Source organism: Penicillium roqueforti, assembly GCF_015533775.1.
Source record: "Penicillium roqueforti strain LCP96 04111 chromosome Unknown scaffold_01, whole genome shotgun sequence".
NCBI classification, from domain to species: domain Eukaryota; kingdom Fungi; phylum Ascomycota; class Eurotiomycetes; order Eurotiales; family Aspergillaceae; genus Penicillium; species Penicillium roqueforti.
The window spans coordinates 1089117-1109512 of record NW_024067565.1 but is presented as its reverse complement, the minus strand read 5'-3'; the positions used below and the strand labels follow the sequence as shown (position 1 = coordinate 1109512).

The following is a 20396-nucleotide window of genomic DNA, read 5'->3' as shown; positions in this document are numbered from 1 at the left end:
CCCCTTGGATGTTATCTTTGCGGGGATACACCAGTCCCATTCTCTGCAGATGATATCATTTGCGGATGTGATGATCAATCCCCGCTGCATTTCTAAGCGGTGATATCTAAGGTTCACCATTATTTAGTTGTTTAAATTCTCTCATTTAACCCAGACTTGCAAACATTCATATTCATAGATAACTTTACTCAATCAAATATGGCTTCCAAAGCACTCGCGATCATTGCCGGCGTTGGCCCTGGCACGGTACGGTCTACATCTACTCTGTCCATATAAGGCAGGATTGGCTGATGAAAGAACAGGGCGCCTCAATCGCCAGGAAATTTGCAAAGTCATACTCTGTTGTAGTTCTGGCTCGAAACTCAGAAAATTACGACCCAGTCGTTCAAGAAATCAATTCCAGCGGCGGCCAGGCCATCGGCATCAGTACCGATGTCTCCGACTCGAAGAGTGTCAATGCCGCATTTGACAAGATTCAAGCGCAGTACCCTTCCTCAAAGGTAGCTGCTGCTGTTTTCAATCCAGGTGGCGGCTTCGTGGTCAAGCCATTCCTTGAGCTAACAGAAGAAGATTACACGACTGCACTCAGGTCACAGGCGTACGTATTTGCTTTCTCTTATGCTCACACACTCTATCTGCTTCATTCCAAGCTTGATATAGTCCGAATTGTTCCTAGGGACCATGCTGACACTGTGATTCCGATATCAGACTGGGCGCCTTTAACTTTGCCCAGCGGGCTCTTCCGCTGCTCCTGCAAGCTCGTGAATCGTCGGAGTATCCGCCCACACTGATCTTCACGGGAGCTACTGCCAGTCTTAAGGGATCGGCTAAGTTTGCTGCTTTTGCTTCGAGCAAGTTTGCACTGCGTGCGTTGGCGCAGTCACTTGCTCGTGAGTTTGGGCCGCAGGGTATACATGTCTCTCATACTGTTATTGATGGTATCATTGATATCCCTCGTACCAAGGCCTGGGTATTTGAGCATGAGGATGCGAAAATAAGCCCCGACGCTGTAAGTTTGACTTAATTGGTTGCTTTGTGTCTGAAACTCACTAGTTATAGATTGCGGACTCATATTGGTATTTGCATACTCAGCCACGCACGACATTTGCGTTTGAGTTGGACTTGCGACCTTATATTGAGAAGTGGTAGGAGGTTTCGCGGAGGCTTTCTGGGTTCTTATAAGGCATTGAACCCGACCAGTAAACCCAGAACAACAGAATTTATAACAAGGATAGTAAGAATACGACATCAGCACATGCTTATGCACTGATATTGCATTTTTATCGAATGACTGGGATTCAAATTGAGGATTTACTTCAAATTGTATACGGCTGGATAGTTATGTAGATTTTATGCAAATGCTAAGTCAGCGCGTAACGTCACAGTAAACGGCCCAGCCAACCTTCGAAGCTGTCACCTCTCACCTCAACCTTCCTCAACACTCGGATACTCACCATGAGCTCCGATAACGCCTCGCCGCAGGCAGGCCAGAATTATAACAACACTTCTCCGAACGACTCCTCCCGATCCCTTCCTGGCCACAACCCCGCGATCGCGAAATATAGCAAGGTCAAACTCCGGCCAGACACAATTGTGAGGCCTGATCTTTTCACATTGTACTTTGGATTTTTCGGCACAGCAGCCTGGACGCGAAAGGTCTCAAACACAGTGAACGAGCGAGTGGAGAACCACTACGTGCTGACAGCACGATCCCCGACCCAAGACGAATTCGATGCAATGGTTGAGCACTCAACGCGATGCCTGTACCAGTCGCGGAGGGGTATACCCGTAAGCTCATTCATCGGAACAGCATACCTCCTCAACCAAGCACGCAAGTCGCCACTGTTTCCGAGCAATCCCACCCCAGCCTCACTATTGAATACGGTGCGTAACATGTGGGCCGATAATGCCTTAAGAGGCAACATCAGCACAGCGGTATTCAAACTGGTCTTTATTGTTAGTCTTGGAAGTATGGCATCGAGCGCTTACGCGGTTTCCCAAGATGCCATGCGAATGTTGACGGACCCGCGATTGAAGCGGTTCGTCGAGGACGTACGCAGGGCGAAACCCGAGGACGTGCGCAAGCGTAAGATCCAGGCCGCTAGCGAGCGTGTCCGCAGCATCCGCAGTGGCGAGAAAGACATTGGCTCCCAGGTGCGACAGGCCATCAGCATGCCTGGTGGGTATGCAGGCGACGATGTGTACGAACCGGAGCAGGCGTCTTACGATGCTCCCGCGCAGGCGAATTCTTACTCTGAATACATGAACACCAATGATACCCAGGCGAGCTCTCAATCCCCTTCGTCGGAGTTGTCTCAATCGGGTTCGAATGGTGGTGCAATCTGGGCACGCGGCAGAGGCACTCAACCCGAATCAAAATCAGCTTTGGATATCCTGGAGGAGGACGATGCTAGCCCTACCGCTGCAGAATACCGGAATACAAACATTGATGGGTCACCGAGTACTGGCAGTGCCTGGGACCGGATCAGACGACAGAATGCCGGAGCACGACCCCAGCCTCGACAGCAGCCCGTGTCACAGCCTTCACCGAACCCTCTCTCTGCTGGGTTTGGCCAGAGTGACCAAGAAAAGTATGACTCCACTCAGAAGACTGAGAGGGATCAAGCACAGGCAGAGTTTGATCGCATGATTGATGCGGAAAGGAACATTGGCAATGATGGATCATCTCGAAACCGCGGTTGGTGATCTTGGGGATGCCTCGGGCCTTTTTTCTGTCGATCTTTGCATGTACAAGTGTGTAATTTTTAGCCTCTGAACAGCTACTTCTATATCAAATCATCTAGAAACAATTGAGACCATTATCATTAAGCCTTTGCAGGCATATCCGTTTAGCTAGGGAGACCCCGACCAAGAGAGCAAAAACCAATGGAAACAAGATCTTTAAAGACATCGCTGTCTGCAATCTTGAAAAAGAAAATCTGAAATCAGTGACTAGGAAATTGTGCATTCAATCAGCCCTAGGATTGGGGTTGATGACAGGATATGGTATTTGGAATATAAATTGGGTCATATAACTCGGAAAATATCAATCAATCAGGACGAGAGAGGGTATGAGCCCGTGAACGGAGATAATGTCAAACCAAAGCCAATGACATTGAAAAACATGCGTGATACGTTGAAATCCAGGACATTGCAATTTCATGATAAAAAAAACAATCAAAAAAGGGGGCTCATGATGCAAAAGAGAGGAGAGAAGAATAAGAACAAAGACCAGCAAAAGATATATAAAGCAAACAAAACACTTCTCGTCAGCCAGCCAAGCCTTAACTGCCTAAACATAGTTCGGGCCCGGCGCGACATAGCTCTGACTCGACAGAACATAGTTCGAGTTCGGCCCAGCATTCAGACTCTCCATCTCCGCCTCATGCGCCTGCATGTAAGGCTCAACACTGCGACTGCTGTTGCGCATACGAGTCAAGCTACGCAGCTTGTTCGTGAAGCTCTCGTTTGAGCTACGGTTTCGGCGGTGGTCAAAGGACGTACGCGGACTACCCGGCTGATGGGAGTCAGCCCCTTGGTCGCCTACATTGATAGCCGGGGCGGCGGTCATGGCGCGAGGGAGGAGACGACCGAGGTCTTGGTTGTTATCGATGGCAATGTCGATAGTCGCGGAGGACTCGCGGGGCGAGATGGGCGTTGCAGAGAGTGGGAACGGGGGTGGTGGAGGTGGGGTGTTGAGATGCTGCAGTTCCGGGAGGATGGGAGGGGGTGGTGGAGGCGGGATTGTCTCATATTGTGCTGAAGGTCCTCGCTGCATTGCATGCTCGATGGTCTCTTCGATGCTCACTTGAACGTGGGGGGAGGTGCTGGAGATATAGCTGCCTGAGCTGGTGCGGTTATGGCCCTTTGCGCGGCTGCGGCTGCTGGACCGGCTTCGGGGGAGAGCTGGGTTAAATCGAGGATGCGTGGGGAGGTCGTTCGGCATTGAAGGGGCGTTGTACTGTCCTTCTGGCACGGGGACGGACATCGATCTTCCGATTCTTTCGACATCTCCTTGATACCGGGCATTGCTGAGGAAGAAACTGTTGTCTGTAGGAATAAGAGGCACAGAAGGAGGTCGGTCTTCGTGTTGTCCGCTTCCTCCGTACTTTGGATGCCGCATGGCTCGAGGAGTTGCCGGAAGCCCGCCGGGCATTCCAGAGCGTGAAGAGTTCGAGTCAGAACTGCTGGGATAGTCAAGTGATGCTTTGTTCTGGGAAGCCTTGTTCCGCGATGGAGCCCGTTGGAAGTATGAACCTGTACCAGAGAACGGAGGGGAGCCCTCAAGGGGACTTTTTGCGCTTTGCAGCTCGCCCGGGAAGGGTATATTTGGTGCTGACGGGTTGCGGGCGAGTGATAATCTTCGTGCTTCCAATTCAGCAGCGGCAATCTCTCTTCGCTTTTTCTCTGCGAGGGTGACGAATGGTGTCCTTGGGGACGCAATGTCTTGGAAATCATTGGCTGTCGAGCTTGGTTTCCTATTAGAAGACCCATTGGATGTGTCTTGTTGACCAAAAACCTTGCTGCTCAACTGCTCCGGAACAGATTCCTGCTGCGCCCAGGGATCTGATGTAGTAGAACCTGTTTGGATCACAGAAAGACTTTGCGATGTTTTATGTCTGGTCTCTGGAGAGCCATCTCTTTTGGAAGCTGTTCCTTTATCGGCGCGACGTCGACTAGCACTTCGGTGGCGAGATCGCAGTCTCTTTTGGTTATCCTCAACAAGTCTCAAAGGATTATCGACATCCTGAGAAGGTTCCTCTGTGGGATACGCCATAGGAAGAGGCGACGACGGTGATCGAACGCCGGATCCTTGTCGGTCATTGCTGCGGCCTCGTTTGTCTGTACCCAGCCGGCTAGCAGTGTGCCGACTTGAGGAGCGCTGACGGTTTCGAGAACCTGGCCCTCTCACCTTGCTAGAACTTCTGGCGCGAGACTTTGACTTTGTTTCAGCTCGCTTTTCAGACTCTTCGGTGTGGTATCGAGCCAACTCTTCCGGAGACATGGGCACCGGCGAGGAAGGAGAGCGCTTGGCGGGTTGAATGTACCGACGCTCACTCTTACCGCGGGTATCTCGAGAGCCCTCACGTGGTTGATTGACTTTTGAGCTCTGGCTGGCAGTGTCGTCTGGGTTACGTCTTCCACGGCCCGGAGTATGTGGGCGCAACTTCCTGGCATGATAGTTCGCTTCATCAAGGCTACTGATGTATTGATCAATACTACGGCCACTAACACTTGGGCTCCTGGCCGAAGCGTAGCTATTCAATGTCGAAGCGGTGCTTTTAGCGCTGGGGATCAAATCGGAGCGGTCCTGCGGGTTTATTTCACCTTCCAATGTCTCGATTTGAAGGCCATCTGGTTTTCGATCTCGGGACCCGTTACGGTGGTCTTCACTTGTAAGAGCCTCGAATACACCAGCAGCTGGCGATGGAAGCCCCTTGATTGCGGCAAACTTCTCTGTTCCCTGCACAGCAGTCTGAGGACTGGGCTTGATAGAGTCTAGACCGGGGTTGTATTTCGTGGCTGACAAAGTGAGTAGACCACTGTTGTTGTCCTTGCTCTGCTCATGTCCACTCATTTCGTTTTCGGAGGTAGAGCTATACTCGTTCTGGCTGTAAGAGTTTGACCGTGAGAAGCTTGGCGGGTGCACATCCACTGGTGTCTCTCCTATCGATGGCAGACGACGCCGATTGGCAGCAGGAGTGTTTGATCGAGAAGTCATTGCGTGATTCAGGCTTTGGATATTGTTCAGTCTATAAGAGCCAAATCCACCAGGAGACATTGCCGACTCGGGAACAGCAGATTCAGCAATTGGAGTGATTCCAGGTGCATTTGTTGGCGTACGATCATCAGACTTTAAGCCAGGGAAGCGGAAACGCCCTGGCTGCGCGTCAAATGAAGTAATTAGCTTCAGGGCTGGTGTTTTCAGTGAAGGTTTGGAGTTAGATGTAGATCTTGGCCGGACGGGTGGTGGCACTATATTGGCCGGCGAAGGTTCGGGCGAGGCGACAGAAGGCTTGCCGCAAATCATCTCTGCAAAAGATGAAGTTTGTTGGGCAGATGGAGATGCCCACGGCTCTGATGGTTCCACTCCCGTACACATGAAACAGCGAATGGCGAGTTGTTGCTGGGAGTGAGCAACGACATGTTCTCCCCATCGGCGAACGAGGTATGACTGGCGCTGCCAGTCCGATGGGAACAGGAGACATGTCATGAGGATAGCTTCCATAAAGTGATTGCGAGAAACGTAAACCTCAATGGCGTCGTTGCTGTCCCCTAGACCAAGCAAGATCGCCGCCGAGGTGTGTATGTCCCCGATCTCAAGCAGCTTCTGTACAAATGCCTGTCCGACCTTGTTTGCCTGCGCTTGGCCGCTCATTTGACTCAAGGCAAGAATCATCCAGTCGGACGATGTTACCTGCCCAGAGCTAATCATCGCGGCCATTTCATCTGTATCGTTCTTGCCAAGCCATTGGGTCAAGAGAATAGCACTCTGACTACCCACGGCGTGGCGGCTCACTAAGGACTGTCAACAGCTATTTCCAAGATGGAAGATACAGGGCAATACATACACTCGTCTATTATCAGATCTTGGATGTCTCCATCCCAGCCAAACACCACGCTCAACATTTGGAGCCGAAGATCATCTGAAGTGAGATTCGTCTCGTCGATAGGCGGCTGCTGTTTATAAGGCACGTCAATCAAGCGGGCCCGAGTGAACGGGAATAAATCCACAATGTTCTTGTCAGCAGGGCTGAGATGAACCTCATTCCGCAATCGTGATGCCGCCCTCGAGCTTCTCACCGAGGACATTGAGACTGAGGAGGGATATGCGAATGAAGCAGAAGGTTGTGGTGTATCACGATCAGTCGATGTCATGGAAAAAGTTGTAGCGCTCTGACCAGAACGACTCGGCGGAGAGAAAGGCCTCACATTATACTTCCCAGAGGATGCCTTTGAGCTCACCGATTCCGTCCGACTGCGAGATGAAGCAGGGCTAGTCAGATCAGCCCTCTGTCTGAGGCTCTCAATGCTGTTTGCATCAAATGGCGTTCCCCTAGCCGCACCTGATGGCTCTCGGATATCAGGAGCGTCTTGCAAGCGCCGTGGGGACATCGTTTGTGATCGACTGCCTTCCGCTGTGCCTGGCCGGGGAATGACTGGAAGATGTTGCACATTTGCAACCATTGCCGGATTTTCCAAATCATACTGCTGGACGGAGTGCTGGGGGCCGATGGTGAATAGAGTCGCAGTAGGACCATAGTTTGCGATGCCTCGCACACCATCGATTGTAGGAATTGGATCGTAGGTAACATGTTTTGTTCGAACATCCCAAGACCATGTTTCTCTATAATCACATGTCAGTACAATCTCAATCATTTTCTTAGGGCCTTGCATACCCTTCCAGATATTGCACAAGTCTTCCGTTCTTTGACCAGCCCATCCATTTGGGATCAGAAGAGTTTGAATCAGATCGTTTCAAAACCCTAATCACTCGAGGTGCCTCTTTCCCTGGTGGTTTTGCCACACTCCAAACTCGTAGATCGCCATTCGACGACTGCGTTGCCAGCATATCTGACTTCTGTTTCGATGAAGATGCATGCCAAGCCAAGGAAATAATTGGTGATGGTTCACGAGCAGTAGTCAGCGTGTGAACAACGGTAAATTGAGGAAGTAAAGTCGCGATCAATATAGAACCATTCTGATATCTGAAACTTATTAGCTAAGTGTTACTCTCGATCATATTCATCTGACATACCCAATTGCATAAGTACGACAATCCATGGCGGGCGCAAGGGCTGTGATTGGGTCGAAAATGGTGCGCGCAGAGATGTGCTCTGAAGTAGGAGGTTCGAAGAGGATCACCTCGCCCTTGCTATTTCCTGCTATTTAATCAGCAACTCGGAGTCCATATAACATATAAATGATGATGCTCACCGAATGCAAGATTGCCATTACGCATCCACGATGCCATTTGCAGATGATCGAAGGAAGCAAAGCGTGCAATCTCCGTTCCGGTGAAGATATCCCAGACAATCGCCGTCTGCCCTACATCGTAACTGACGACCAATCTTCCAGCACCTCGCTCGCTGACATTATCCACCGATATAAACTCGATGTTCTCCTGGTGGCTCTGAAAACGTCGCTCGATTGCCAATGTATCATGATGCAAACATAGGATTGTTGAACCCTGGGCATAGAGGAATAAGGACGCCGTTGAGGTGCAGGCGACGAAGCGAGGCTTGACAGCTGGCGGTGCAGGTGCCATTGCTTTGACTGTCTTTGAAGGTCGTGATTCTGCCCCCAAGCTCCTATTCCATGTCAACTCAACCATTATATTGGATGCATATGAGACAATTTGCGGGGAAATTGATTTACTAGAAGGGGACTTGTTCAAGACAAAAGTCCCAAATGATATATACCAGAACAAGAGGGAAGATGAATGAGTCTAAACGAGATTGGGCCACTAACCTCTCTGTTTAAGCCAGGTAGGTTTCTAATCGGCCACGACCCTGAGTACCGGTCAAGGTGAAAGAAGGGAATTTTCAGGATATCTCACGGCGCATTTGGGTTCGGGGTAGAATTAGCGCCTGACAAGGAATAGAATGTGACTGAAATGAAATAGGCTCGAAAGGGCCCTATAAATGAGAAGGGCGAGACGCAGGATATGTAAGAAATATGCGAGAAGGCGAGGGGAAGAAAAAGGACGCAAGCCGTTGCAACAGGGGAGGGGAAAGAATAAAAAAGAGAAAATGGATATTCAAGTGTGACACTTGAAGCACTAGAAAATTGAATCGACTCGCTTGCACGTTCTCATCACATAGCGTGACGGGGGGGGCTTAAGTTTGTGACAGGATGCAAGCCTGGTTCTATATAATAGACTAAGGACATATAAGCGGGCTGCCCGTAGGGTAAATAGAACAATCCCAAAAAAGAGGGGAGCATCGATAGTCGATCAAAATGAAAATACGGGGACTACTAAGTAATGGTTGGCGCTCGGGGGAATTGCTGGGCGCTTTCATTTCCTAACTGGACCATACATCTGTCCCGTTTCTGCAGTTACAGAGGGACCGGAGCAGGACCCGACATTAAAGGCACCATATCCAACACATTATTAGTGGAGACAGTGAGATCGAGCCTTCTTGGTGGCTGGGTTGTCCTGCGGGACTTGCACCAACGAGCATGCAGAAGCCGAGCAAAGAAAAAAAGTTAACCCTGCTTAGATCAATGCAGACAAGTTCCCGAATCACGGGCGTCTTGAAGAAAGAGAATCCCTGGCCCTTGCACTATGTTTAGTGTCCTGCACGTCGATCACTCGGAGGTAATCCAACCGTCTACTAGTACTTTTATATAGTTGAAGTATAGATAACCCTAATACCGACTTGACCAACTTGATCTTTTCCCAACTGCAAGGAACCGCCCAATTTTCAAAGAATAGAAACTTAGCGAGACGCAAAAGAGAAAGAAAATAATAATAATAATGTGATCCGAGACAGAGATGTGATTGGAATTGCAATTGTTCTCGAGCTGCAGCTTCGTCACCTCCCTCGGCCAATCACCGTCCATCACTGCTGATCCCTCGGCGCCTACACGACCACCCCTCAGCCAATGCCTGCACTCATCCAGCCATTCCACGACGGTCTGCAATCAAGTAGGGATTGGGCTAACCTGGCTATACGGCCCTATAGCAGCCCTCGTCTTGTCTGGAATTCGGAGAATAGATTGTTCAGAAGTTTCATGTTGGGGATAGTGTTTCCGAGGTCTTATCTTTTTCCCTTTTCCACGAGGCTTATGTATAGAGTGTGGAGTACTCCAGAGTGGTTCTGCTTGGTTCCTGTGATGTGACAGAAATGCAGAGATATGCAGTCATCCCTGCACAAAAAGGCACCGTCGAACATCCTAGAGCTTGGGCCCTGTGATAGTATGTATCAGGGTATCGGGGGCACACCGGTAGAGTTTTCAATCGAGCTTGGGCAATGAAAGAAAGAATTTACATGTCGTACGGGGTGTACTGGATCAAATCCGATCCTTGCAATAATACGAGTTACAAAAGAAGCCTTACTACGGAGTATACTCCGTACATACCCCGTACATAGAATGTGGGCCAAGTGGAAAAATAGGCGCACCTACTGTTGGATTAAGAGAGTATAACTATCCAACGTCGCCAACCCTAGGGATATACAGAGAGGTCTTCATCACTAATAAGAATCCAACTATGTTGTATACTCATGTTGCATTCCAAGTGGAACATGCCATGTGTCTTTATCATATGACCGCGGGGGTCTTATCGCCTTCCCCGGACCCTTTCTTGACTCATTCCCAGACCAACATTGGGGCTTCACGTCTATAATTGTGCCTATAAAGTGGCTGTTAATCCCTGGTGACAGGTTTCCAACATCCAACATGTCCAAGGACACAATTGTAGTGATCGGGTCAGTGCACATATAATACCCTCGAGCCAATCCGCCCCGAAAGCGAAAAAGGAAAAAAGATCACAAGACACAACAATCAGCTGACAAACTCAACCAGAGCGGGCGTAATTGGCCTTTCCACCGCACTATGCATCCAACAATATCTCACTCCGGCGCAATCCATCCTTCTCGTAGCCCGGGACTTCCCATCGGAAACTTCCGTCAACTACGCCTCGCCATGGGCAGGAGCCCATTACCGCCCGGTGCCTGGCTCCTCGCCACAGGCCCTCAAGGAAGCGAACCAAGCGCAGCGCACGTATGAGTGGCTTAAGCGAACTGCGGCCGATGAGCCCGGCGCAGGCATCCAGTTCCTCGACGGCGTTGAGCACCTCGAGGCGCCGCCACCCGAGTATCTGGATCAGCTGAGTGTGCGCAATGTCTATTCGCACCTGGATAAGTTCCAACTTCTAGGGAAAGAAGAGGTGCCGGCTGGAGTGGTGTGGGGTGTGAAGTATGGGACGTATGTGATCAACTCGCCTGTCTACTGTGCGCATTTGTTGCGCAAGTTCATTCTTAAGGGGGGTGAGGCGAGGCGGTATACGCTCGCCAATTTGAAGGAAGCGTTTAGTATGGCGGGAAATGTGAAGACCGTGGTGAACTGCTCGGGAACTGGGTTTGAGGACCCGAAGTCGTTTATTATCAGAGGTATGTGTCTATGGGGTGATGGTGATGGTGTTGGTTGTGTCTGGAATGCGCTTGAACGTGTACGTTCTGAATCCGTGGATTGACATGTTCTCTAGGTCAAACCTGTCTTGTCCGTAACCCTGTCTCTAAGACCATTACTCGACAGAATACGGATGGCTCGTGGTCCTTCTGTATCCCGCGTCCTCTCGAAGGCGGAACCATCATCGGAGGCACGAAGGAGCCGAATAACTGGGACCCGAACCCATCACTGGAAACCAGACACCGACTCCTCGACAACGCAAGCAAGTGGTTCCCTTTCACACCTGAGAGCGGCGGCCAGTTTGATGTGATTCGCGATATTGTCGGTCGGCGGCCGGCTCGTGAGGGCGGTCTGCGCATCGAGGCAGAGAAGCTCGCTGATGATCGATATGTCGTTCATGGGTATGGTGCTGGTGGTCGCGGGTTTGAGCTGTCCCGTGGTATTGCGGAGGACATTGTAGCCGTGATGCTCGAGAAGAGGCTACTGCAGGCAAAAGCCTCGCTGTAAAACTATTTGCTGACATTTAACGAGCGCATGCGTTGTTTATAGAGAGCATGTTGTACATATCTCTTGAATTATTAGATCTTACCATGCTGTGCAATCTGATACATAGAAAAATAAAAGGCATCATGTTCATTTGAATGGACGAACTTTTTTCTACCAACAAAATAACAATGTGCTATCAAAGGTATATCGGCCGTTGATTCTTCCGTCACATGGGACACAAGACCCATCAAGCCTTTGTGCCCCCGTGGCTAGCTAGCCTAGACCTTTTCCTCTACGCATGACATTTGTAGTACATACGTATAGAGGTTGGAAGGAACAGGCGACTAGCCGAGCCCTTAGTGATGACCGAGGTTGCATACAAAGCCAGCAGTTTGGGCAAGCGATTGTAGCGATCACTCGACATCGAGATCCGACCCCATGGCAACACGAAACAAACTCTACGGTTGCATGTGGCCGGGGGAGAAGGATCCTCAAGAGCCCACGAATCTAGTATCGTGAGGATGTGGAGGGACTCAACCCACAGCTTCAGGTGTGACATCTTCGGGTATAGTTGTGGGTATACTTGTAGGTAGAACCCCGCCACTGAGCTTAAGAAGACGTTCCTCTTCCTTCTGTTCACGCAGCCTCTCGGTCTCTCGTCGCATGACTGACAAATTCCAGGTTCCATCCTCGTCCTCGCCCTCTTCGGGCTCACTATCCTCGTCGGCCCAGTTGCCACTCTCGAAGAGCGTACGACCAGTAGCCTCCTTGGCCTGCTGTGCTTGTGCCTCGGCGAGCTTCTTGTCCATACGCTCCTTCTTCCACTTGGCGAAGGTCTCCTGGTTGACGGGTGTCAGCGTGCCCGTCAGCTTGTGACGCTCGGAATCCAGCCAGTCCTCTAGGGTGAGAGTGTGCAAAGGCGATTTGTCCCTGAGGGCCTTCTCGGCGGCTCTCTGCTCTCTGGTCTTCAGAATGAATCTACTCACGCTGTTAGTATTGTGTAGGAGGCACACATAAGTGGAGAAAAAACATACCCTGGTGGCAAGCTGTGCTTGTACATGCACTTGTTTCCTCCGTTCGGGCAAGTCCAGAACCAACCGTACTTCTGGTTTTCCACTGCTTCGATGAAGAATTTGCACACCTTGTCGGTGGTTGTGCGCGGGTTGCCATGTTTGCTCATAACGACACTACGTAGCTTCTCCTCGTCCCAGTCGTCCATAGTATCCTTTTGCTTCTTCTCTTCCTCGTCGGCCTTCTCGTCACGGGTGTCGGTGTACAAATCCTTCTTGGCTGCCTTGCGCTCGACATTGGGGTCGTGTGAGAATTTGCACTTTCGGCCCTTCTCGCAGTGACCCTGCTTGAAGAAGATACAGAGAACAGTCTTCGGGTCAACACCGAAGGCAACCTTCTGGACCTGAACGGGCTTGAACAGCTCGAGGTTCTCTCTCTTGGCCCGCTCCTCGGCGGCCTTCTCGGCCTCACGCCTCTCTTTTTCGGCGGCCTTCTTCTTTTCGTCTAAGTTTTTGTTGCTTGCGGCTTGTGCTTGCAACTGTTGGATCTGTTTCTTGGCGGCACCACCTTTTTTCTGCATTCAATGTTAGGACATGTTGGTATATCACGAGCGAACCCGCTCTTCGACTTCAATCAAGGGTATGACGCACATTCTTCATGCCAAAGGACTTATCCTCAACGGTGGCCTTCTTCTTCTTAGGCTGATCGACTTTCTTGGGAGGCATGGCGGCGATTGGGCGGACGTGACGTCGCGGGTTTGGGGGAGAGTAAAAATGTGAAAATGCGCCTGTCCAGGGTGCGCCTTAATGGGTGACAAGGTGGCAAAGAAAAGACGCTGATGAAACCCGAAAGAATGACAGGGAGATTCTGAAAGAAAAGATATCGAGTGGCGGGCAGAAATGCCAGGGTTGTTGCAGAGTGAAATGTTCTCGAAAACGAGGGGTGTGAGAGTGTGACGGTAATTTTTGGTTAACCAATGATGGTGCGGGCCTTTTACTCCGCGTGTCTACGGTGCGACTCGAAATATAAAAGCGGGCTGGGATTATCTATGAAGACACTTATATAGAGTGTTTTTACTAGAGATTCACTATCTTCTCACTATTCTATTATTGGGATGTACGGTGTTGAGTCTTGAGAATGTTCTTCACAACGACATGCGTCATATACCCACTCCGATTTGCCCTCGACACCCACAATATAGCCCTCGTGTATGCGAATATCAGTACGGCAGGGAAAGAAGGGTACATTGAAGCAATTTCTATCTGGAGAATTTTTCGGCTTGAACTTCTCTATTGCCGTATATATGACTTTCGTCTCCCACAGAACCCTAAAGAAGAGATGAAACAAGCTATGATGTACATAAGTAAATGCATCGATTGTAGTGTAAAATATCCTGGAGAATGCCTAAACAGAGCCCATTTCATATGTGAATATTTCGTCGCTATCGTTTGAAGACTAACATCCACCAAAACTATACTGCCTAACAACCTGTTGATCATTACAATATACAATTGTACCGTGGGCGTAAAATTACTCGATTATATAACTTACGTGAAAACTTGTAATGACCACTCATCACGCTTCATCAATCATTGGGATGTTTTCAATGAGATAGATCTACCATGTATAAAGGTTGGCCTTGGATCAAAGCTGCTTGGTCAGAATAGCCCTGCAGTCAATAGACGGCGAAAACCCAAGCAAATCCATAATTCAAACTATCATCCCGTAGGCGTCTTAACGCACTCTCATTTTTCGTTTCTGATCGTCATAGATTTCGCAGAAAGTAGACATTTCACGTTTAAGAAACCTCCTGGATCTTGGTGGACTTCTGGCCTTCGGCCTCTTCGAGCTCGGGGAGATCATCCTGTAGAGTTGCGTTAGTAGACAATCACAGATCACTTATAGGCGAGCAGTCTTACATCATCTTCCTCGGCACCCTCACCACCGGACAAGCCGCCCATACCAGGCATACCGCCCATACCACCAGCCAGAGCGCTGAGGTCGGGCATACCACCACCCATGCCACCCATGCCGGGCATACCGCCAAGCTTGGAGAAGTCGATGTTGCCTAGGCCACCGGCACCGGCACTGGGGTCACCACCACCCTCACCACCGAAACCGCCGAAGTTGTTGGCGTAGTCATCCTCGCCAGCCTCATCCTGCTCATCCTCATCCACCCACTGCATTCAATTAGTCATGCCCCATAATCAAATAGAACTAACGCCCAAGCATACCTTGTCGAAGTTGGTCTTCAAGAAGTGCATCTTCTGCTTGCTCTCGAGAAGGCGGGGCCAGAACTCTTCCTTGAGCTCCTTCTTCCGGAGAACGAGCTCGACATCGCGGTCGGTGTGGTTGACTTTGCTGTTCTCGGGGTCGATCTCGGCAAAGAGGTCCAGGGAGACGCTGTATGTTACGCCCTTTCTGGAGACGCCCTTGAAAGAAACATTCTTCTCAGTGATGGTGAGGGTAGCATCAGCCTTGGGAACCTCGGCAGCCTTGATGTTCACGTAAAGGTAGTTGCGCTCAGGGTCCGAGTCGGATGAACGCTGAGCCCATGTAACTGAAAAGTAAAGCATGTTAGCGCCTCCATCTCACTTAAAAATGAAATTGTAGAATTGGCATAGCGAATGTTTCAAAACAGTCTTAGATATTGATAACGTCATAGTAATTTCTATGCAAAATGTGCAGACCCGCGTTCGAGAGCGGGGAAGCAGTAGAGCAGTCATGACATACCTTCGGGAGTCAGGGTCTGAGACATATTGAATTAGGAATGGAAAGATAACTGGAAGAAGTGAAGAAAGTGAGGAAGATAGAAAACGTGGTCAAAGAGAGGAGAAGAAGTGTAAGAGAAGCTCATTCACGAACCTACTATTGCTATGTTGTAGAAACTGGTAGAAGCATGCCTTAGGCATGAATTATGTGGGACATTGTATTACGTCAGAACTGACTCAGCTTCAGCTCCCGGTCGGATACCACTGAGCGTAGCATCCCAAGGTACCATTCTACTAGGTTCGAATATTGACAGTCGCATCAGCGTGTACTGATCTGAAGACTGAACCGAAGACCTAGCGATCCTGGTCTTCGAGAAAAGTCCTATCATACAGTATCCTGAGGGTTCAAAAATTGCGACAGCATAGTCAACGAATTAGCCTTGCCCCGCCTATCTCTACGATGCACCGGGCATGAGCGTCAATCGCTGATCAAGCCTTACCCCGAGACTGAACTTATTTGTTAAACATCCCTCACACCTTTAATTTGCCTGCTTGTTTTTATCATCGATTTCTATCCCCATTCCCGCAAGAGCGCATTCATGGAGAGTCTCAAGGCGGTGTTCTTTGGGCCCGACCCGCAAGCCCAGGTAGGCAGTTAGTGTGGCTCATGCCTGGAAATATGACACTAATGAAAGATGATCTATTAGATGAGAAAATGCAATGCTTTAATACGCACAAATACACGGCAACTCGACCGCGATCTAGCCCGGCTAAAAGCCAGCGACAGCCAGACTCGCCAGTACATTGTCAATGCCTCTAAACGGGCTCAGCGAAATCCATCCCAGGCCAAGCAAGCCAACAATGACACCAAAGTCTTTGCAAGGGAGCTGGTGCGCATCCGGAAACAGACCACACGGTTGAATACCAGCCGAGCCCAACTGCAGAGTGTGGGAATGCAGGTCAATGAAGCCTTCTCCGCGCGCAAAATCCAGGGCAGTCTGCAAAAGTCAACTGGGATCATGAAGGATGTGAACACCCTGGTCCGCCTGCCTCAATTGTCTGCGACCATGCACCAACTGTCTTCAGAATTAGTTAGGGCAGGTATTATCGAAGAGATGGTCGATGATGCTACCATGGACCCTTCTGTCTTTGAAGATGAGGAAGGGGAAGCAGAATCAGAGATCGAGAAGATCCTGCAGGAAGTTTTGCAGGGCAAACTCGCCCAGGCGCAGCCCGTCACGACCACACCTGTGGCCAAAATCTCGGAGCCGGAATCCCCACAAGCCGAGGAGGAATTCGAAGACCAAGAAGCCACTCTCGCGCAGATGCGAGGCCGGTTGGAAGCTCTCAAGAGCTAGTACATATTGTGAACTCAGGACGTTGGTCTTTCTTTTTATTATCGGTCGTCTACTTCATGACTTCTTGCCTTTGGAGTTGGGTGCGTTGTTTTTCCATAGTCTAATCTCTAAGGCTGGACCTGCACATAATGGATTTCTGCTTGTTTTGGGAGATATTGATCTCACGTATAACAGACCAAAGAAGGGACAAAGATGATAAGTACATACTCATTGGGGCTCCGTAGCATTCGTCCAATCAAAGTGGCTGATGTTATTCGCATTGGGCCGCGCCAAAAGGGGTTTAGTGCAAAATCAGGCTACAACCTGCCCCCTCTCCTCACCCTCTCGTCCCTTCCTCCCTTCACGATTCATCATTTTCAACTCCATAAACATACCTGCTTCATCCTATTCCGAGAACCCACGTGACCCCACCGTGCCCTCAACTTCTTTCTAAAGCGACTTAAAATCCTAGGTCGCCATATCATTCACGACACGTTCATTCAGTAACTTTTGCTGAACTTGCAAATCGCCAGCTTTGCTATCCCATCACAGCCATGTCTGCCAACCTTGATAAATCTCTTGACGATCTCGTCGGCAGCCGTCGCCAGACCGCTCGCCACACTGCTCGTCGCCGTGGTGGTTCCCGCCGCGCAGCGACCAAGGCACCCACCGTTGGAGGTGTGAAGAAGTCTACCAAGGCGACTCCTAAGCCTGCTCACCCGGCCCCTGTCGCCCAGACTGGATCCAGCAAGATTCTTGTCAGCGGATTGGTAAGTTCTTACTCATTGATGTTTCAGCTTGTCGCTAACCTCCTCAGCCTTCCGATGTGTCCGAGGCCAATGTCAAGGTATGTTGATCTAAAGGCTCTCATATTGGCTTTCATCGCCATCTCTTTTCTCGAGACTCGCGGCGCAAACGATTTCGACCGGTCTCTCGACTTCTCTCTACCTCCCACATCGATGGATATTCCTCGATGGACGGCACACACAGTTTGCTCCTTCTCCATGTCTCTGCAAATATATACACATTGCTGGCGCTCTGCGAGACAAGAAGTCAAACTGTGTTGTAGTACGGTGAAAAGATGTACATTGCTCGTGTCAATTCCCATGCGGAAATCCACCTGCCTTGTTATCTGAGTACTATGCCGAGGATGATTGATGAAAATTCATCATCCTGACCTCTCTTCAATTCTGCTCATTTCCTTCATCTCTTCTACTTTGAAATCCTACGGGCATCAGCGAGCGCATCAGTGGAATAGTGGTCAACAGGTTCAGAGGGCAGACTGAAACCTACCTATTCGAGACTCTTGTCTCAAATCTCTCCGTAAAGAGTTCTGCTGCTATGGGGTGATTACCTATTCCAGTGACTCGGAGAAGTTTAAACTGTGTCTGACATGGCACTACGTTGTTGGGATGACACATTCATGGACAAATGGATTTTAGTTGGAAAACTATGCCATGATGTCGGCGACGTGAAAGAATGCTTTTGTTGAAGGACCGCTTGATGGATGTATGGATGAAGTGGAGACTTGATACTATGGATATTTGTTGGTGTGTTATGTTCCATTGCGGGAAGCAAATTTGCGACCTATCGCATGGGGTTGCAATTAAGGAGCTATATGCTCCGTGGTCCAATGCCAGGATGAAACAGACGATGGATTGATGCTGTGTGCTCGCTGATGCTCTCTCACCTTTGGCCGTCCTCGTTTGCGCCGCCACCACTCGAGAACCGCGCTCACTGAAATTGTCTGACGAAAATACTAATCGTCTTCGTTTGCGCTATAGGAATACTTCAACAAGTCTGCTGGCCCCGTTAGGCGCGTCATGCTCACCTACAACCAGAATGGCACTAGCCGTGGCATCGCCTCCATCCAATTTAACAGGGCTGACACTGCTGCCAAGGCTACCAAGGAGCTCAACGGACTCCTCGTCGATGGCCGCCCCATGAAGGTAAATCCTTTTTCTCTGGCTAGCCTTCACTGCAACATTGACTGACCTATATAACAGATCGAAGTTGTCTATGATGCTTCTCACGTTCCTGTTATCCCTGCCTCCAAGCCTCTTACTGAGCGCATTGCGTAAGTTGATGTTCATTCTAGCTGTCCGCATCCATATGCTTATTCATTCACAGTCAGAAGGCTCGGCCCAAGTCCGCCGCTGCCCCCAAGGCCAAGGAAACCAAGACCCCTACTGAGAAGACAAACCGTCGTGGAAAGGGCCCTGCTCGCCCTCGTGGCCGCAACGCCGGCCGCGGAAAGCCCAAGACTGTCGAGGAGCTTGATGCTGAGATGATTGATTACTTCACCAACGATGCGCCCCCTGCCGAAGGCACTGCTCCTGTCAACGGCACTGTCCCCCAGGCCAGCGCCAGCCAGGACATCGGCATGGCTGACGAAATCTCCTAAACGGTTCGACTTTTGCTTTCATTCCTCCATCACGGCTCTGGCACGATACAAGTTTCGCAATTCTTGGGAGTTCTTTATGGTTGATGCGCGGGTCATATCTCCTTCTGTGCTCCTGCTCTGATTATTTTTTTCCACTGGCTGTGTTTCTCTACTCTTTTTTTTTTTTGTTAGTACCAGCAGGCTTAATTCTTTCCTGTCTTTCGCAGAAGCTGGTGGAGGAAAGTATGTACTTACACTCACAATGGGACATTACAAATGATAATCGATTTTCGAACAACCTTGGGATCCCTTCAAAGTATCAACCCCTCAGACTCCCTGCTAAAAGAATATGCTATGCCAAACGCCGAACCCAACCCTTATATCTATCAAAAAGTCTACACAAATTCCCCCACTTCTAAAACACACCAGCTCTAGTCATGACATCATGAAACTGCTCTAAAGTAACACCGGCACTCAACCCAGCACCCCCATTCCCTTCAAGAATCATATCCTTGAGTATGTCATCGCCCACACTGTCCTCCTTCAACTCGCGCGCAATGCGCCGCAGATGCGACAGTGTAATAGGGCCATTCGTGCCGCGCGTGAATAGCTGGTACGCATCGTCGACCTCGGCAGCCATGGCGTCATCATCGCGCGAGCGCAGCTTGGCTGCTGCTATTGAGACAAAGGGGCTGTAGGGCACGTATCCGGTTAGGGTTGGATCGAGGGCGGAGAGGATTTCTGCGAGTTCGGTTGAGTCTGTAGGAGGGAGGCCGAGGGCGCTGTTGAGGGGGAAGTTGTTAGTATTTGGTAATTGTAGTTGAAGAGTAAGGGCTTGAGGAAGAGAGCGTCGGGTTGTAGGTAGATTGGAGGGAGAGAGCTAGCAGAGCTTACACCAGTGCCTTGCGCACATCTTCGCGGGGAATGACTCCCTCCTTCTCGTCTGGGAAGTCTGCGTTCTTGTCGGAGAATAGGTGAAAGACTTCTTTGATTTCGTTTTCCTCTTCGCCGGTGATGTTGTTCTCCTTGGCGAGCTTGGATGCGCGTCCGCGCTTTGGCGCTGCCGGTGCGGAGGAGCTGGCTGCGTCTCCGCGCTTTTTAGGAGGCTGCGAGGGAGTCAGGTTTGGTTGGGTATTGAGGATATCCCGGATGTCTTACCATGTAGATATCACTAACAGAACTTGTGCTTGTGGCTTTACAAGGGTGTTGGCATGGACAGAATGAGTATCTGGCCCTGGAGGTGACGAAGGTGGGGAGAGCGGCGATTGGGAAATGATGTATGCGATGCCGCCAGCTTCAACAGCTTTATTATACACAATTATGCGTATAAAT

At 50.0% G+C, this 20396-nt stretch overlaps 9 protein-coding genes across 9 annotated transcripts; 5 read left to right on the top strand and 4 right to left on the bottom strand.

Moving 5' to 3' along the window:
- Nucleotides 1–198: 198 nt before the first annotated feature.
- Nucleotides 199–1149, top strand: LCP9604111_834 (oxidoreductase, short chain dehydrogenase/reductase family; the record flags this gene model as incomplete). Its single annotated transcript, XM_039072061.1, has 4 exons — nt 199–246; nt 303–598; nt 709–1009; nt 1060–1149. The coding sequence occupies 4 exons, from the start codon at nt 199–201 to the stop codon at nt 1147–1149; spliced, it is 735 nt and encodes a 244-aa protein (XP_038933382.1).
- Nucleotides 1150–1455: 306 nt separating this feature from the next.
- LCP9604111_833 (putative endo-1,3(4)-beta-glucanase) lies at nt 1456–2706 on the top strand (the record flags this gene model as incomplete). Its single annotated transcript, XM_039072050.1, has 1 exon — nt 1456–2706. The coding sequence occupies one exon, from the start codon at nt 1456–1458 to the stop codon at nt 2704–2706; it is 1251 nt and encodes a 416-aa protein (XP_038933381.1).
- A 586-nt stretch (nt 2707–3292) lies between these two features.
- On the bottom strand, nt 3293–8269 carry LCP9604111_832 (uncharacterized protein; the record flags this gene model as incomplete). Its single annotated transcript, XM_039072039.1, has 5 exons — nt 3293–6519; nt 6573–7348; nt 7401–7709; nt 7760–7883; nt 7939–8269. 5 exons carry the CDS (start codon nt 8267–8269, stop codon nt 3293–3295), a joined length of 4767 nt encoding a protein of 1588 aa, XP_038933380.1.
- Nucleotides 8270–10404: 2135 nt separating this feature from the next.
- Nucleotides 10405–11643, top strand: LCP9604111_831 (FAD-dependent oxidoreductase; the record flags this gene model as incomplete). Its single annotated transcript, XM_039072028.1, has 3 exons — nt 10405–10433; nt 10531–11117; nt 11213–11643. 3 exons carry the CDS (start codon nt 10405–10407, stop codon nt 11641–11643), a joined length of 1047 nt encoding a protein of 348 aa, XP_038933379.1.
- Nucleotides 11644–12155: 512 nt separating this feature from the next.
- LCP9604111_830 (translation machinery-associated protein TMA46) lies at nt 12156–13358 on the bottom strand (the record flags this gene model as incomplete). The annotated part of the gene is made up of 3 exons (XM_039072017.1): nt 12156–12600; nt 12657–13207; nt 13284–13358. The coding sequence occupies 3 exons, from the start codon at nt 13356–13358 to the stop codon at nt 12156–12158; spliced, it is 1071 nt and encodes a 356-aa protein (XP_038933378.1).
- Nucleotides 13359–14431: 1073 nt separating this feature from the next.
- Nucleotides 14432–15391, bottom strand: wos2 (Hsp90 cochaperone SBA1; the record flags this gene model as incomplete). The annotated part of the gene is made up of 4 exons (XM_039072006.1): nt 14432–14497; nt 14553–14813; nt 14868–15193; nt 15367–15391. The coding sequence occupies 4 exons, from the start codon at nt 15389–15391 to the stop codon at nt 14432–14434; spliced, it is 678 nt and encodes a 225-aa protein (XP_038933377.1).
- A 552-nt stretch (nt 15392–15943) lies between these two features.
- On the top strand, nt 15944–16702 carry LCP9604111_828 (ESCRT-III subunit protein VPS24; the record flags this gene model as incomplete). The annotated part of the gene is made up of 2 exons (XM_039071995.1): nt 15944–15991; nt 16052–16702. 2 exons carry the CDS (start codon nt 15944–15946, stop codon nt 16700–16702), a joined length of 699 nt encoding a protein of 232 aa, XP_038933376.1.
- Nucleotides 16703–17235: 533 nt separating this feature from the next.
- Nucleotides 17236–19085, top strand: LCP9604111_827 (putative RNA annealing protein Yra1; the record flags this gene model as incomplete). Its single annotated transcript, XM_039071984.1, has 5 exons — nt 17236–17451; nt 17499–17528; nt 18481–18630; nt 18688–18758; nt 18812–19085. The coding sequence occupies 5 exons, from the start codon at nt 17236–17238 to the stop codon at nt 19083–19085; spliced, it is 741 nt and encodes a 246-aa protein (XP_038933375.1).
- Nucleotides 19086–19479: 394 nt separating this feature from the next.
- Nucleotides 19480–20225, bottom strand: LCP9604111_825 (EF-hand superfamily Ca2+-modulated protein; the record flags this gene model as incomplete). The annotated part of the gene is made up of 3 exons (XM_039071972.1): nt 19480–19846; nt 19959–20170; nt 20223–20225. 3 exons carry the CDS (start codon nt 20223–20225, stop codon nt 19480–19482), a joined length of 582 nt encoding a protein of 193 aa, XP_038933373.1.
- Between the last annotated feature and the right edge of the window lie 171 nt (nt 20226–20396).